The sequence below is a fragment of the Trachypithecus francoisi genome, unplaced genomic scaffold (assembly GCF_009764315.1).
Source record: "Trachypithecus francoisi isolate TF-2019V2 unplaced genomic scaffold, Tfra_2.0 Lachesis_group16, whole genome shotgun sequence".
Classification (NCBI taxonomy): Eukaryota; Metazoa; Chordata; class Mammalia; order Primates; family Cercopithecidae; genus Trachypithecus; species Trachypithecus francoisi.
In genome coordinates, this window is record NW_022681461.1 from 19,435,582 (window position 1) to 19,452,931 (window position 17,350).

Sequence of the window (17,350 nt, forward strand, 5' to 3'; positions counted from 1 at the left end):
CCTCAGCCTCCCAAGTAGCTGGAATTACAGGCATGGATCACCAGGCCTGGCTAATTTTTATTTGTTTATTATTATTTTTTTAATTTTTATTTACTTTAAGTTCTGGGCTACATGTGCAGAATGTGCAAGTTTGTTACATAGGTACACATGTACATTTTAAAACTTTTTGTAGAGATAAGATCTTGCCATGTTGCCTAGGCTGGTCCCAAACTCCTAGATGCAAGCAATCCACATGCCTAAACCTCCTGAAGTACTGGGATTCCAAGCGTGAGCTACAGAGTGCTGGCGTGCTGGCTTCGTTTGGCTTTCTTTTTTTTTTTTTTTTTTTTTTTTTTTTGAGGCGGAGTCTCGCTCTGTTGCCCGGACTGGAGTGCAGTGGCCGGATCTCAGCTCACTGCAAGCTCCGCCTCCCGGGTTTACGCCATTCTCCTGCCTCAGCCTCCCGAGTAGCTGGGACTACAGGCGCCCGCCATCTCGCCCGGCTAGTTTTTTTTGTGTTTTTAGTAGAGACGGGGTTTCACCGTGTTAGCCAGGATGGTCTCGATCTCCTGACCTCGTGATCCGCCCGTCTCGGCCTCCCAAAGTGCTGGGATTACAGGCTTGAGCCACCGCGCCCGGCCCGTTTGGCTTTCTTAACCCCTGTGGCGCAGCACGGCCAGATGCAGCTGTTGCCCCTGGGTAAGGGTGCTGAGTGTCCCTAAGCCTTCCCCCTCACCTGGAAGCCTGCTCCGGACTGTCATCATGACTCCTGCAGGAGTCTTCCTGAGGTCAGTGGTGGGACGCTGAAGGTTCTGAAATGGGTAAGAACAGAACATTGGTTGCATTTATGGAAGGTCATAAATGCCCTAGACTGGAAATTCACTCCCCAATCTGTTCTTCGTCTTACATTTTCTCAGGCAGGACATTCAATGGAGCTCACTGGAGATTATGCAGTAAACTCAAATGAAGGCATAAAACTTCTCCAAATAATAAATGCCAGCAATATTAAAATGCCCTGATTTGAACTATATGAAATACTTCACATTATTAAATTCTCAGGGAGGTATTAAGGTCTTAAAACAAATGTCGTTTTTCTTGAAAATTGAGGTCTAAAGAAATTAAAAGTCTAAAAATGTTTCCCTCTCCAATTTTTTTTTTTTTTTTTTTTTTTTTTTGGTTTGGGGTCAGCCAGAGGGCTCATTTAGCCATGGTGGTAGACTCTGACTCCTTCTGCACAGCTGCAGTCCCCTGCAGAAGAACCTTAGCTTCAGGCTCTCCAAAATGCCACTCAAGATCTTGGGCAGCTGTCCTGAGTCCATGACTTGTGAACTAACTGGGAGAAATCCAGTCTTGTGAAGTCACTCCTGCGGCTCTGGGGCCCTCCCCAACCCTGGCAGAAGTCCAGGGCTGGCTGAGGCCTGTGTTCCTGCTGGGATAGCTCTCCTCTGAAGCTGTGCTTCTCAAATCCATTCAAAGTAAACCCCCTTTTAAGAGGCATCTCTGCCTCTTTTGAGGTAAGCGTTTCCCAGCTGTAGCAAGTACCTGCCTCATCCACATGAGACTGTGAAGTCCTTGGAGAAATGAAGTTATTTCTCATTTCCCTGGGAGTTTCTCCTGATAGGAGGCTCACTGGTGCTTCAGCCTGCAGGGCTATGACAGATACAGGAGGCCAAGGACCAGCAAGGCCAATGCTTTCCAACTAAGGCCAAAGGCATGAGGCTTTCCTTCTAGAAAGAACAGGTGAGATAGAACAGCCAGAAGGGTAAGAATCGTGTTATTGTAGAGAAAAATCACAGTTTCCTGATGACAAACATGGAGAAATCCTAAATGATTACAATTTTTGTAAACTGTGAAGATGATTTAACTCAGATTTGTGGAAAGTTTCATCATGGTCCTCTTTAAGAAAGCAATTACTTGAAAAGCATGGCAAAATCACAGGCAATTGACAGTTTTAGACCTGAAGCTCTATTTTAAAGTGAAAGGTCTAAAATGTTAACCCCAGTAAAAGATTCAGGGCAAATCTACTGTTTTTTTTTGTTGTTGTTTGAGACGGAGTCTCGCTCTGTCGCCCAGGCTGGAGTGCAGTGGCGCGATCTTGGCTCACTGCAAGCTCCGCCTCCCGGGTTCACACCATTCTCCTGCCTCAGCCTCCCAGGTAGCTGGGACTACAGGCACCTGTCACCACACCTGGCTAATTTTTTGTATTTTTAGTAGAGACGGGGTTTCACCATGTTAGCCAGGATGGACTCGATCTCCTGATCTCATGATCCGCCCGCCTCAGCCTCCCAAAGTGCTGGGATTACAGGCGTGAGCCACCGCGCCTGGCCCAAATCTACTCTTAGTAGTGAGAGAAAACACCGCACTGTAGCTTGTCTATTATATTCAGCATCTAGGCCTTAAATGCTATGGACTTCACATGTAAGATGACTGATTTTGGGCTGGGCATAGTGGCTCGTGCCTGTAATCCCAGCACTTTGGGAGGCTGAGGCAGGCAGATCACAAGGTCAAGAGATCGAGACCAGTCTGGCCAACATGGTGAAACCCCATCTCTACTAAAAATACAAAAATTAGCTGGGCGTGGTGATGTGCACCTGTAGTCCCAGCTACTCGGGAGGCTGAGGCAGGAGAATCACTTGAATCCAGGAGGCCAAGGCTGCAGTGAGCCGGGATCGTGCCCCTGCACCCCAGCTGGCCACAGAGCAAGACTGTCTCAAAAAAAAAAAAAAAGACTGATTTCGCAAAAAGTTATTTAATATTTTAAATATTTAATTTTAAAAAACAAAAATGAATGGAATGGAAAGTCGTAACAAAACATTTTGAGGCATTAGCCAATTTAAACTTGTAGTTGTTATACCAACTAAATTGGAATTGGAAAAGAGGGCAACTGTAGAAAGTGATATAAGCCTAGGTGTCCCTAAAGAACAGAAAATGAATACCATGTTTCTTAGCCTCACTTGCCATTCCAGCCACGCATCACAAAAACAGCCTGCAGTTTACTTGAGTGTGAGCAGAAGTGTGGACCTGGGTAGAACTCACTGCTGCAGTCTCTCTGATACATAGCTCTGTTCTGTTGTTATAGTCGGTGACAATAAATATTTGTGGAATAATATTTGTGCGGGAAAGATGCAAAGGTCACACGGTGAAGAAAACAGATTTGAAAGTCAACAGATCCTGCTTCTGCCTCGTGCTACTTGAAGCCCTCAACCAAGTGAATCAATACCCCTTGGGCCTCATTTCTTCTTCTTTAAAATAATAACACTTTTTACTCCTTATAGGTTTTCAAGATTTGGAATAATATACAAAAGTGTCTCCTATCTGGTTACAATAAGGAACTCAATTCTTAGGTAAGATTTAGATAAAGTTTGGCTTTGGTATAAAGAAATTAGAGCTGGTTATTTGGCAAACTGATTTAGTGTTTTCAAACCTTACTCAAATTTTATCATTTAAGCTAGGATTATCTAGCTTTCAAGATTTTGTGGAGTTTTCTTGTTTTCTTAAAGAGATAAAATGCCTTCACATTTCAAAGGCTTTGAGGACCATCTTTCTAACACATTAAAGAAACCAACTAATCTTCTCTGGTCTCTCTGGAACAAACTAATTATTATTTAATCTATAAGTGGGTCCTTATGTATTTCTAAACTACCAAGTTTGCCTTTTTTTTTTTAATTCACAGTGGTTTAAAATGTACAAACTGTACTAAGAGAACTCGGGCATTCTCTGAGCCCTTTCAGCCCGTCGCTCACTATGTGCCTTTGTGAGCAGCCAGGCGTACCTTCCGAGCGCCTCAGTAACAGGGCAAAGTCTTCTTGTTTTTTAACTTTTTGACCAAATTATATGTGAAAACTCTCAGGTAGATGTATCAGTTTGAAAACTCAGGTTTTTAGTGTCACAAAAGGGTTCTGAAAAGGGAAATCTAAAGAGAATTACCGTAAGACTATGGAGAGTTAAAGAGCTCAAGGAAGTAATTTGCAAATGCAGAAATGACTTTTAGCCATAAAATATAACAAATGTGGGAAAGACTTGCATCGTGCCACGAGTAGCAGTTTTGTCAGGGGTAAACAGAGCAGATGTTTGAAACACTCTAGCCAGTGTTTCCAAACAGTAGGACATGACCCATTAGTGGATTGTGAAACATACTTCGTGGGTTGCCAACATAATTTTCTTTAAAGGCATGGAATAGAACAGAACATGAATTAGTCACTAGAAGTACAATCAGAGTTGTTTGATTTCATTTTTCCATTAATTATATATGCACACAAGGAAGGTGGGGCCAGGACTACTACTTTTTACTTTGCAGAAAACTTCATTTTTACTGTGGGTTGTGGTTAAGTTAAAAACATTTGACTATGCCATGTAGGCGACTCCAACACTTCAGGAATACAAAGCTCTGAAAAGAGGTTGTGTAGCAAAGCTCATTTTCATTCGCATTGATAAGGAAATAGGTCAGACACATTTTTGAAGAAAAAAATGGACAGAGCATAAAGGATAACAGAGTACACATTTTCATTTTCTATGATGAAAAATAATTTTAAAATTTGTTCTACATAAAAACATGTTTTTTTAAAAAAATCAAATAACCTAGAATCAAATGGAATAAAATGTGAGAAGCCCCCTTTATTCCTCCTTCAAGCAACAAAACCACTGTCAACAACCTGATATGTATTATCACAGGCTCTTTTCTAGGGTGCACACACGTATATATGCTACGTATAGGTAAACAGGTTTTAACTATACAAATGTAAACAGGAGTGTGTGGCTACTATGCAACTTCCTTTTCCTGCCAATGTCTTAGAAGTATTTTCATGTCCACACTAGAGAGCTATTGTCTTTAGCTGCTGCAGTGTTATATGTCAGAAATTGGTATGTATTAATTCAACAATTTCTGCATTTCTGTACATTTATGCTGTTTCTAATTTTTTATTATCTCAGAAAACACTTCACACAGTCTTGCCTTTGGGCACTTGTGTCAGTATTTCTTTAGGCTGGATGCCTACAATTAGTCATTAGATCAAAGGCTGGAGACCTTTGACATGTTGATACACATTGTCAAACTGTCCATCCAAAAGTTGTATCAATTTCTACACCTACTGAGAGTACTCCTTTCCTCACATTATCTCCAGCACTATCACCAATCTTTAATATCTGCCATTTCAGCGTATTGAAAAATAGTATCTCCTGTTAACTTCAATTTTCCTGATTGCTTATGAAGTTGAATGTTTTTTATGTCTGTGGTATTTCTTATTTATAAAATATTTTCATTTTTGTTTGTAAGTGCTCTTTATATTACCTTAAATTTTCTGTTCTATTATGTATATTTTCCCACTCTTTTATTTATGAAATCTAATTTTATCAAAGTTTTGTAAAAAGTGAAAGGTTTTACTTTTTAAAAATATGGTCAAATCTATCATTTTTTTTTTAATGGCTACCGGGTTTTGTGTCTTGGTTGGGAATGCATTTCTTACACCACATTTATTACAATTTTTTTCCAATATTTTCTTCTAGTTATTTTTAGATTTCCATGTTTAATTCATCCTTTTTTATCCATGATGTGAAATAAGAACTAGTAGTAAATAACTTCAACATCATTTACTGAATAGTTCAAACCCTTCTCAAATGACTTGTGATGCCATTATTTAAATACCAAGTTCCCATATATATACATTGCCCTGTTCCTAGGTTCTCAGTTCTACATCTGTAAGTGATTATTCCTTACACTAGGGTAAACGAACAGCACATATACCCTAGCTCCATGGATTGTTTTGAGATGTAATCAAAATTGCTTTATGCCTGATGTCTTTCAGATTAATGTGATCATCAGGTTATTACTTCCGTTTAAAAAGCTTTACTGTGGTTCTATGAAACTGCTTTGAATTTATAAATTAGCTTGGTAGAACTGATATACTTATTATGTTGGGTCTTATACATGGTATACCTCTATTTTTGTGTTTCTTTTATACCCTCTAGCACAGACTGATCATTTTATTTATATAGGCCTTACATGTCTCTTGTTAATCTTATTTCTAGATAATATTTACTTCTTGCAGCTATTGTGGATGCGAGTCTATTTCCTCATATATTTTCTAATCGGTTATTGCTGGTGTACACACTTTTCATACTGGTGTGTTGGTGTTGTGCACAGCCTCCTTACTAAGCTTTCTTAGTTGTAATAGCATGCCAGTAGATCATCACGGGGGTTTTTGGTCCAAAAAAAAAAAAAAAAAAGACCCCGTATTTACAAACAACGAGAGCCTTTATCTCATTTTCCAAACTGTGTACTTTTTAGTACCGTTTCTGTCTTCGTAAAAACTTTTCATCAAGTTTGTTTCCTGTAGATTTCTGTTAGGTGTATTTAATCAAGCCAAGAAGCTAAGTTAAGGAAGTTTCCTTCTATTTCGAGATTGTTAAGAGTATCAGAGGATGTTGAATTTATCACATGCTCTTTCAGCTTGTGAAGATGACTACAATCCTTTAATCTGTTAACTTAGTGAGCTACAGTGAGTTACTCGTGACTCAGTCTTGCATGTTTTGGTATAAATCTTACTTGAAAATGATATATCTTTTACTACACTGCTGAATTCAAGCTGCTAGTTTTATTTTGGATTTTTGCACCTACATTAATTGAATATGGTTTAGTTTTCCTCATGTTTTATTTGTGCAGTTTGCTATAAGGATTATGCTAACCATATGGAATGAATTAGAGAGCTTTACATCTCTTTTCTATCCTCTGGAATGGTTTACAAATAAATGTGCCCCTGGAAGGTTTTTCTTTTTCTTTTCTTGAGTCGGAGTCTCACTCTTGCCCAGGCTAGAGAGCAGTGGTGGCATGATCACAGCACACTGCAGCCTTCAATCCCGGCCTCAAGCGATCCTCCCACCTCAGCCTCCTGAGTGGCTGGGACTACATGCACACACCACCATGCCTGGCTAAGTTTTTGGGGTTTTTTTTTGTTTTTAAATTTTTGTAGAAATGAGGTCTTGCCCAGGCTGGTCTCAAATTGCTGGTCTCAGTAATCTTCCCCCTTTGGCCTCCCAAAGTACTGGGATTTCAGGTATGAGCCACCACACCTGGCCCCTTGAAAGTTTTTCTAATTATATTTGTCTTTTTATTTTTTATTTTTGGAGAGAGTTTCCCTCTTATCTCCCAGGCTAGAGTGCAATGGCACCACCTCAGCTCACTGTAACCACTGCCTCCCAGGTTCAAGCAATTCCCATGCCTCAGCCTCCTGAGTAATTGGGATTACAGGTGCCCACCACCACGCCCGCTAATTTTTGTATTTTTAGTAGAGATGGGGTTTCACCATGTTGGCCAGGCTGGTCTTGAATTCCTCACCTCAGGTGAGCTGCCCACCTCGGCCTCCCAAAGTGCTTGGATTACAGGCATGGGCCACCGTGCTCAGCCTCTTTTTAAAAATAAGTTATTGGCTGGGCGCGGTGGCTCACGCCTGTAATCCCAGCACTTTGGGAGGCTGAGACGGGCGGATCACGAGGTCGGGAGATTGAGACCATTCTGGCTAACACGGTGAAACCCCGTCTCTACTAAAAATACAAAAAATTAGCCGGGTGCGGTGGCGGGTGCCTGTAGTCCCAGCTACTGGGGAGGCTGAGGCAGGAGAATGGCGTGAACCCGGGAGGCGGAGCTTGCAGTGAGCCGAGATTGCACCACTGCACTCCAGCCTGGGCGACAGAGTGAGACTCCGTCTCAAAAAAAAAAAAAAGTTCTTGTCCTATTTTCCAGTTTCTCCTAAGATGTTTCATTTATATACATTTTCTACTTTTTATCAATTTTTACAATCCATATTTTTACAAAGTCATCATATTTCATCTAGTCTTTCAAATCTTTTGGTTTAACACTATACTATCATTTATAGTAAATTATAAATAGTACTCTCATAATTAAAAATATCTCTTCAATTTGTAGGTATCCTAAAATTATTCCTAATACTGGCAATTTTTGTTAATTACTTCTTGCTTTTCTTTATCATATTTTACAAAGGTTTATCTTTCATTTTTAAAACCCTGTGTTTCACTGATCAAAATTGCTGTTTTATTCATTTCTGCTTTTGCCAATTCCTCACCTTTCTTTTGGTTTATCTCTTTCTTAGCTTTATATTTTTAATTCATCTCTTTTGTCTTCTTACTTCCTGGAAAGTAAATCAAAATCTATGCAATTTCCTCTAACACCTATTTGGTAGAATTCCTCAGCTTTAGATAAGTAGTTTTTAATTCTAAATAATTTGCAATTTGTTTTGATTTCTCCTTTACATGAGTTATTTAGAAGATCATTTTAAAATTTCCAAGTGGACAGGGGGTGCCCAACATGGCCGAACAGGAACAGCTCCAGCTCCAGCTCCCAGCGTGAGTGACACAGAAGATGGGTGATTTCTGCATTTTCAACTGAGGTACCAGGTTCATTTCACTGGGGCTTGTCGGACAGTCAGTGCTGGTCAGTGGGTGAAGCCCAACCAGCGAGAGCAGAAGCAAGGCAAGGCATCGCCTCACCTGGGAAGCGCAAGGGGGAAGGGAATTCCTTTTCCTAGCCAAGGGAAACTGAGACACACAACACCTGGAAAATTGGATAACTCCCACCCTAATACTGCGCTTTACAGTATTAGGTCTTAGTATTAGGTCTTAGCAAACGGTACTCCAGGAGATTATATCCTACGCCTGGCCTGCAGAGTCCCACGCCCACGGAGCCTCCCTCATTGCTAGCACAGCAGTCTGAGATCTAACTGCAAGGCAGCAGCGAGGCTGGGGGAGGGGCACCTGCCATTGCTGAGGCTTAAGTAGGTAAACAAAGACGCCAGGAAGCTTGAACTGGGTGGAGCCTACCGCAGCTCAAGGAGGCCTGCCTGCCTCTGTAGACTCCACCTCTGGGGACAGGGCATAGCTAAACAAAAAGCAGCAGAAACCTCTGCAGATGTAAATGTCCCTGTCTGACAGTTTTGAGGAGAAGAGTGCTTCTCCCAGCACGGAGGTTGAGATCTGAGAACGGACAGACTGCCTGCTCAACTGGGTCCCTGACCATGAGTAGTCTAACTGGGAGACATCCCCCACTAGGTGCAGACCGACACTTCACACCTCACATGGCTGGGTACACCTCTGAGATGAAGCTCCCAGAGCAAGAATCAGACAGCAACACTTGCTGTTCAGCAATATTCTACCTTCTGCAGCCTCTGCTGCTGATACCCAGGCAAATGGGGTCTGGAGTGGACCTCAAGCAAACTCCAACAGACCCACAGCTGAGGGTCTTGACTGTTAGAAGGAAAACTAACAAACAGAAAGGACACCCACACCAAAACCCCATCAGTACATCACCATCATCAAAGACCAAAGGAAGATAAAACCACAAAGATGGGGAAACAGCAGTGCAGAAAAGCTGGAAATTCAAAAAATCAGAGCGCATCTCCCCCTCCAAAGGAACACAGCTCATCGCCAGCAATGGAACAAAGCTGAACGGAGAATGATTTTGACGAGTTGAGAGAAGAAGCCTTCAGTTGATCAAACTTCTCAGAGCTAAAGGAGGAATTACACACCCAGCACAAACAAACTAAAAACCTTGAAAAAAGAAAGAAAGAGTGGATAACTAGAATTACCGATGCAGAGAAGTCCATAAACAAACTGATAGAGATGAAAACCATGACACAAGAACTACGTGACAAATGCACAAGCTTCAGTAACTAACTCGACCAACTGGAATAAAGAGTATCAGTGACGGAAGATCAAATGAATGAAATGAAGCGAGAAGAGAAGTTTAGACAAAAAAGAGTAAAAAGAGATGAACAAAGCCTCCAAGAAATATGGGATTATGTGAAAAGACAAAATCTATGTCTGATTGGTGTGCCTGAAAGTGACCGGGAGAATGGAACCAAGTTGGAAAACACTCTGCAGGATATTATCCAGGAGAACTTCCCCAACCTAGCAAGGTTGGCCAACATTCAAATTCAGGAAATACAGAGAACGCCACAAAGATACACCTCGAGAAGAGCAACTCCAAGACACATAATTGTCAGATTCGCCAAAGTTGAAATGGAAGGAAAAAATGTTAAGGGCAGTCAGAGAGAAAGGTCGGGTTACCCACAAAGGGAAGCCCATCAGACTAACAGCAGATCTCTCGGCAGAAACTCTACAAGCCAGAATAGAGTGGGGGCCAGTATTCAACATTCTTAAAGAAAAGAATTTTAAACCCAGAATTTCATATCCAGCCAAACTAAGTTTCATAAATGAAGGAGAAATAAAATCCTTTACAGACAAGCAAATGCTTAGAGATTTTGTCACCACCAGGCCTGCCCTACAAGAGTCCTGAAGGAAGCACTAAACATGGAAAGGAACAACTGGTACCAGCCATTGCAAAAACATGCCAGAATGTAAAGACCATCGATGCTAGGAAGAAACTGTATCAACTAACGAGCAAAATAACCAGCTAATATCATAATGACAGGATCAAGTTCACACATAACAATATTAACCTTAAATGTAAATGAATTAAATGGTCCAGTTAAAAGACACAGACTGGCAAATTGGATAAAGAGTCAACACACATCACTTTGCTGTATTCAGGAGACCCATCTCACATGCAGAGACACACACAGGCTCAAAATAAAGGGAAGGAGGAAGATCTACCAAGCAAATAAAAAACAAAAAAAGGCAGGGGTTGCAATCCTAGTCTCTGATAAAACAGACTTTAAATCAACAAAGATCAAAGGAGACAAAGAAGGCTATTACATAATGACAAAGGGATCAATTCAACAAAAAGAGCTAACTATCCTAAATATATATGCACCCAATACAGGAGCACCCAGATTCACTAAGCAAGTCCTTAGAGACTTACAAAGAGACTTAGACTCCCATACAATAATAATGGCAGACTTTAACACCCCACTGTCAACACTAAACAGATCAACAAGACAGAAAGTTAATATGGATATCCAGGAATTGAACTCAACTCTGCACCAAGTGGACCTAACAGGCATCTATAGAACTCTCCACCCCAAAAGAACAGAATATATATTCTTCTCAGCACCACATCACACTTATTCCAAAATTGACCACATAGTTGGAAGTAAAGGAGTCCTCAGCAAATGTACAAGAACAGAAATTATAACAAAATGTCTCTCAGACCACAGTGCAATCAAACTAGAACTCATGACTAAGAAACTCAATCAAAACCGCTCAACTACATGGAAACTGAACAACCTGCTCTTGAATGACTACTGGGTACATAATTAAATGAAGGCAGAAATAAAGATGTTCTTTGAAACCAATGAGAACAAAGATACAACATACCAGAATCTCTGGAACACATTTAAAGCAGTGTGTAGAGGGAAATTTATAGCACTAAATGCCCACAAGCGAAAGCAGGAAAGATCTAAAATTGACACCCTAACATCACAATTAAAACAACTAGAGAAGCAAGAGCAAACACATTCAAAAGCCAGCAGAAGGCAAGAACTAAGATCAGAGCAGAACTGAAGGAGATAGAGACACAAAAAACCCTTCAAAAATCAATGAAATCAGGAGCTGGTTTTTTGAAAAGATCAACAAAATTGATAGACCGCTAGCAAGACTAATAAAGAAGAAAAGAGAGAAAAATCAAACAGATGCAATAAAAAATGATAAAGGGGATATCACCACTGACTCCACAGAAATACAAACTACCATCAGAAAATACTATAAACACTTCTAAGCAAATAAACTAGAAAACCTAGAAGAAATGGATAAATTCCTGGACACATACACTCTCCCAAGACTAAACTAGGAAGAAGTTGAATCCCTGAATAGACCAATAGCAGGCTCTGAAATTGAGGCAATAACTAATAGCCTACCAACCAAAAACAGTACAGGACCAGACGGATTCACAGCTGAATTCTACCAGAGGTACAAGGAGGAGCTGGTACCATCCCTTCTGAAACTATTCCAATCAACAGAAAAAGAGGGAATCCTCCCTAACTCATTTTATGAGGCCAACATCATCCTGATACCAAAGCCTGGCAGAGACACAACAAAAAGAGAATTTTAGACCAATATCCCTGATGAACATCGATGCAAAAATCCTCAATAAAATACTGGCAAAACGAATCCAGCAGCACATCAAAAAGCTTATCCACCATGATCAAGTGGGCTTCATCCCTGGGATGCAAGGCTGGTTCAATATATGCAAATCAATAAATGTAATCCAGCATATAAACAGAACCAAAGACAAAAACCACATGATTATCTCAATAAATGCAGAAAAGGCCTTTGACAAAATTCAACAGCCCGTCATGCTAAAAACTCTCAATAAATTCGGTATTGATGGAACGTACCTCAAAATAATAAGAGCTATTTATGACAAACCCACAGCTAATATCATACTGAATGGGCAAAAACTGGAAAAATTCCCTTTGAAAACTGGCACAAGACAGGGATGCCCTCTCTCGCCACTCCTATTCAACATAGTGTTGGAAGTTCTGGCTAGGGCAATCAGGCAAGAGAAAGAAATCAAGGGTATTCAATTAGGAAAAGAAGTCAAATTGTCCTTGTTTGCAGATGACATGATTGTATATTTAGAAAACCCCATCGTCTCAGCCCAAAATCTCCTTAAGCTGATAAGCAACTTCAGCAAAGTCTCAGGATACAAAATCAATGTGCAAAAATCACAAGCATTCTTATACACCAGTAACAGACAAACAGAGAGTGAAATCATGAATGAATTCCCATTCACAATAGTTTCAAAGAGAATAAAATACCTAGGAATACAACTTACAAGGGATGTGAAGGACCTCTTCAAGGAGAACTACAAACCACTGCTCAGTGAAATCAAAGAGGACACAAGCAAATGGAAGAACATACCATGCTCATGAATAGGAAGAATCAATATCATGAAAATGGCCATACTGCCCAAGGTAATTTATAGATTCAATGCCATCCCCATTAGGCTACTGATGACTTTCTTCACAGAATTGGAAAAAACTGCTTTAAAGTTCATATGGAACCAAAAAGGAGCCCACATTGCCAAGACAATCGTAAGCCAAAAGAACAAAGCTGGAGGCATCATGCTACCTGACTTCAAACTATACTACAAGGCTACAGTAACGAAAACATGGTACTGGTACCAAAACAGAGATATAGACCAATGGAACAGAACAGAGCCCTCAGAAATAATACCACACATCTACAGACATCTGATCTTTGACAGACCTGACAAAAACAGGAAATAGGAAAAGCATTCCCTATTTAATAAATGGTGCTGGGAAAATTGGCTAGCCATAAGTAGAAAGCTGAAACTGGATCCTTTCCTTATTCCTTATACGAAAATTAATTCAAAATGGATTAGAGACTTGAATGTCAGACCTAAAACCATAAAAACCCTAGAATAAAACCTAGGTAATACCATTCAGGACATAGGCATGGGCAAGGACTTCATGTCTAAACACCAAAAGCAACGGCAACTAAAGCCAAAATTGACAAATGGGATCTAATTAAACTAAGGAGCTTCTGCACAGCAAAAGAAACTACCGTCAGAGTGAACAGGCAACCTACAGAATGGGAGAAAATTTTTGCAATCTACTCATCTGAGAAAGGGTTAATATCCAGAACCTACAAAGAACTCAAATTTACAAGAAAAAAACAACCCCATCAAAAAGTGGGCAAAGGATATGAACTTTTTTCTTGAGAGTGTGCAGTTCTATAAATTTTAACATATGTATAGACTCATGTTACCACCTCAAGAAGAGATTTATACAGCCAACAGACACATGAAAAAATGCTCTTCATCACTCCCCATCAGAGAAATGCCAATCAAAACCACAATGAGATACCATCTCACACCAGTTAGAATGGCAATCATTAAAAAGTCAGGAAACAACAGACGCTGGAGAGGATGTGGAGAAATAGGAACACTTTTACACTGTTGGTGGGATTGTAAACTAGTTCAGCCCTTGTGGAAAACAGTGTGGCGGTTCCTCAAGGATCTCGAACTCGAAATACCATTTGACCCAGCCATCTCATTACGGGGCATATACCCAAAGGATTATAAATCATGCTGCTATAAAGACACATGCACATGTATGTTTATTGCAGCACCATTCACAATAGCAAAGACTTGGAATCAACCCAAATGTCCATCAGTGACAGACTGGATTAAGAAAATGTGGCAAATATACAACACGGAATACTATGCAGCCATAAAATGGATGAGTTTGTGTCCTTTGCAGGGACATGGATGCAGCTGGAAATCATCATTCTCAGCAAACTATCGCAAGAACAGAAAACCAAACACATGTTCTCACTCATAGGTGGGAACTGAACAATGAGGTCACTTGGACTCGGGAAGGGAAACATCACACACCTGGGCCTATTGTGGGGAGGGGGAGTGGCGGAGGGATAGCATTAGGAGATATACCTAATGTAAATGGGTGCAGCACACCAATGTGGCACGTGTATACATATGTAAACCTGCACATTGTGCACATGTACCCTAGAACTTAAAGTATAAAAAAAAAATTTCCAAGTGGACAGGCCTTTTGTTATTACATTATACAAAGAACACATGATCTATATGATCTTTGAATTTTGTAAGTATTTTTCCTTCATACAAATCATTTATATGAATGTTCCATTGGTTTTCCAGGAGAATATGCTTTGTATTCATGATAGATACAAAATATTTATGTTCAATGGTATCTTTCATATCTTGATGGCAAGAGGGATGAGTTTTTCAAGTTCTAATAATACTATACAGTAAAACTTTTTTCTTGAGAGTGTGCAGTTCTATAAATTTTAACATATGTATAGACTCATGTTACCACCACCGCAATCAGGATACAGAACTGTTCATCACCAAAACAAAAAAAAAACAAACTCCCTTGTACAGCCTCTTTGTAATCAACTTCCCCCAGCCCCAACACCTGGCAACCTCCGATCTGTTCTGTCACAACAGTTTCGTCTTTTCAAGAATATCATATAAATGGAATCATACAGAATGTAGCCTTCTGAGACTGGCTTTTTCACTCAGCATATGATGTTGAGATTCATCCAAATTGTGACATTTGCCATCATATGGATGCATCTCTATCCATTCACCTGTTGGAAGACATCTCGGTGATTACAAATGGCGCTGCTATAAATATCCATGCACAAGTTTTGTGTGAACGTTAAGTTTTCATCTCTCTAAATACCCAGGAGTGGGACTGCTGGGTCATATGGTATGTGTATGTTAGCATTTAAAGAAATTGCCAAACTGTTTTGAGTTAATGAGTCATTTTGCATTCCTACCAGCTGTGAGGAACTCCAGTTGCTCTGCATATTTATGAGCATTTCAAAATGTTAGCCATTCTAGTAAGTGTGTGTGCAGCAGTAGATCCACTGATTCTGAAAAGAGATGTGTTAAAGCTTCTCATTTAACTGGTTTGTCCATTTTTCCTTGTATTTCTAAATTCTCACCCTATAATTTTAAGATGAAGGTTTTTGTTTGTTTTGAGACGGAGTCTTGCTCTATCGCCCAGGCTGGAGTGCAGTGGTGCCATCTCAGCTCACACCAACCTCCGCCTCCCAGGTTCAAGCGATTCTCCTGCCTCAGCCTCCTGAGTAGCTAGCTGGGATTACAGGCATGTGCCATGACACCGAGCTATTTAATTTTTTTTTTTTTTTTTAGTATTTTTAGTAGAGACGGGGTTTTGCCATGTTGGCCAGGCTGGTCTTCAACTCCTGACCTCAGGTGATCCACCCACTTCGGCCTCCCAAAGCGCTGGGATTACAGGCATGAGTCACCATGCCCAGCCTAACATGATGTTTTTAAATTGCAGATATAGTTTTTAAAAAACCTTCTGCAACACTGTACTTAACAGCCAAGAGTCTTTTGCCCTCCTTACCAATTTTCACGTTGGGTTCTATTTAGTCTGAAGTTAGCACAGCCACATTTACTCTTTAGCATCTGCCTAGTATATTTTTGTTCATCTCTTTATAATCTACGGCAGTGTTTTAGATTGTGCAAATAGCACACAGTGGGATTCCGTGTTTTTACTTAAGCCTAAAGATTCCAGAATTTAACCTGTTCATGTTTATTATGAGTAAAAAACTTGATCTTGCTGTATTGTGGATTTTTTATTTCTATGTAGCTTCTTTTTCTTTCTCGTCATGCTGGATCTAAAAATTCCATTCCCTCTTTCCAGGTAGTTTTGCAGCTATTAAAGTTGTTGACATATATTTGCTTCCCTCTCTTCTCATGGCAAATGGCAATTCTGCACTTCCCTGGTCTGCTGAACTTAGGCACAGCCATGGGACTTTCTTTGGCCAAAGAAATGTGAACAGAAGTGACATTTCTAGACAGAAGCTTTAAGTCATAATATATGCTGCATCATACTCTCTTTCATTGGACACCGCAACCAGCAATGTTCCAAATATTGACATTCCACCAGCCTTGCTCCCAGACTGAGGGTGATATTGAATAAGGGCCTCTAGCCAATCTGCCAAAGGCAAATTGCATGGGCACAAATAAACCTATGTTGTTGAAAGTAATTAAAATTTGGGAGCTGTTAATGCAACATCATCTAACCTATCCTTACTAACATACCCTTAACTTTATATATATTTTAATATATTTTTTCAATCAACACCTAGAATCAAACACTACCTATATCCTTCCCGTGAATAAGACAAGATCTAGGACAAGCTTTCACTTTCTATGTCCTGTCCTGCCTCCATTCATGTTCAAACCTAGAACTTTAGTTGGACTTTGTTTTCACATGTCATTAGTATTTTTTTAGACTTTTTCTGACTACAGGCACCTCTGGTGATTATAGTGGATTTGCAGGTCACAAAGCCAAGTAGTTTGTCTCATATCTTTATCAGTTTATTTGATCTAACATCTTTCATGGGGCTGGGCCCAGTGGCTCAGGTCTGTAGTCCCAGCACTTTGGGAGGCCAAGGTGGGAGGATCATTTGAGGCCAGAAGTTCAAGACCAGCCTAAGAAAGAACCCATTTCAGCCAGGCACAGTGGCTCACACCTGTAATTCCAGCACTTTGGGAGGCTGAGACAGGTGAATCACCTGAGGGCAGGAGTTTGAGACCAGCCTGGCCAACATGGTGAAACTCCATCTCTACTAAAAATACAAAAATTAGCCAGGCATAGTGGTGCGTGCCTGTAATCCCAGTTACTAGAGGGGCTGAGGCAGGAGGATCACTTGATGGTTGCAATGAGCTGAGATTGAGGAGGTTGCAATGAGATGAGATGGCACCACTGCACTCCAGCCTGGGCAACAGAACGAGACTCCGTCTCAAAAAAGAAACAAAAAAAAGAAAAAGAAAAAGGAAAAGAAAGAACTCATCTCTACAATAAGGTTTTAAAACTTAGGCATGGTGGTACCTTTCAGCTACTTGGGAGGCTGAGGTGGG

At 40.4% G+C, this 17,350-nt stretch overlaps 1 protein-coding gene across 1 annotated transcript in view; it reads right to left on the reverse strand.

The window, feature by feature from the left end:
• Positions 1 to 647: 647 nt before the first annotated feature.
• Positions 648 to 17,350, reverse strand: part of CEP78 (centrosomal protein 78) — a 55,548-nt gene continuing 38,845 nt past the window's right edge. Inside the window, exon 17 of the mRNA XM_033237032.1 lies at positions 648 to 791. Coding sequence (XP_033092923.1) covers positions 769 to 791 — 23 coding nt within the window. The 3' untranslated portion in view covers positions 648 to 768. The remainder of the gene's footprint in view (positions 792 to 17,350) is intronic.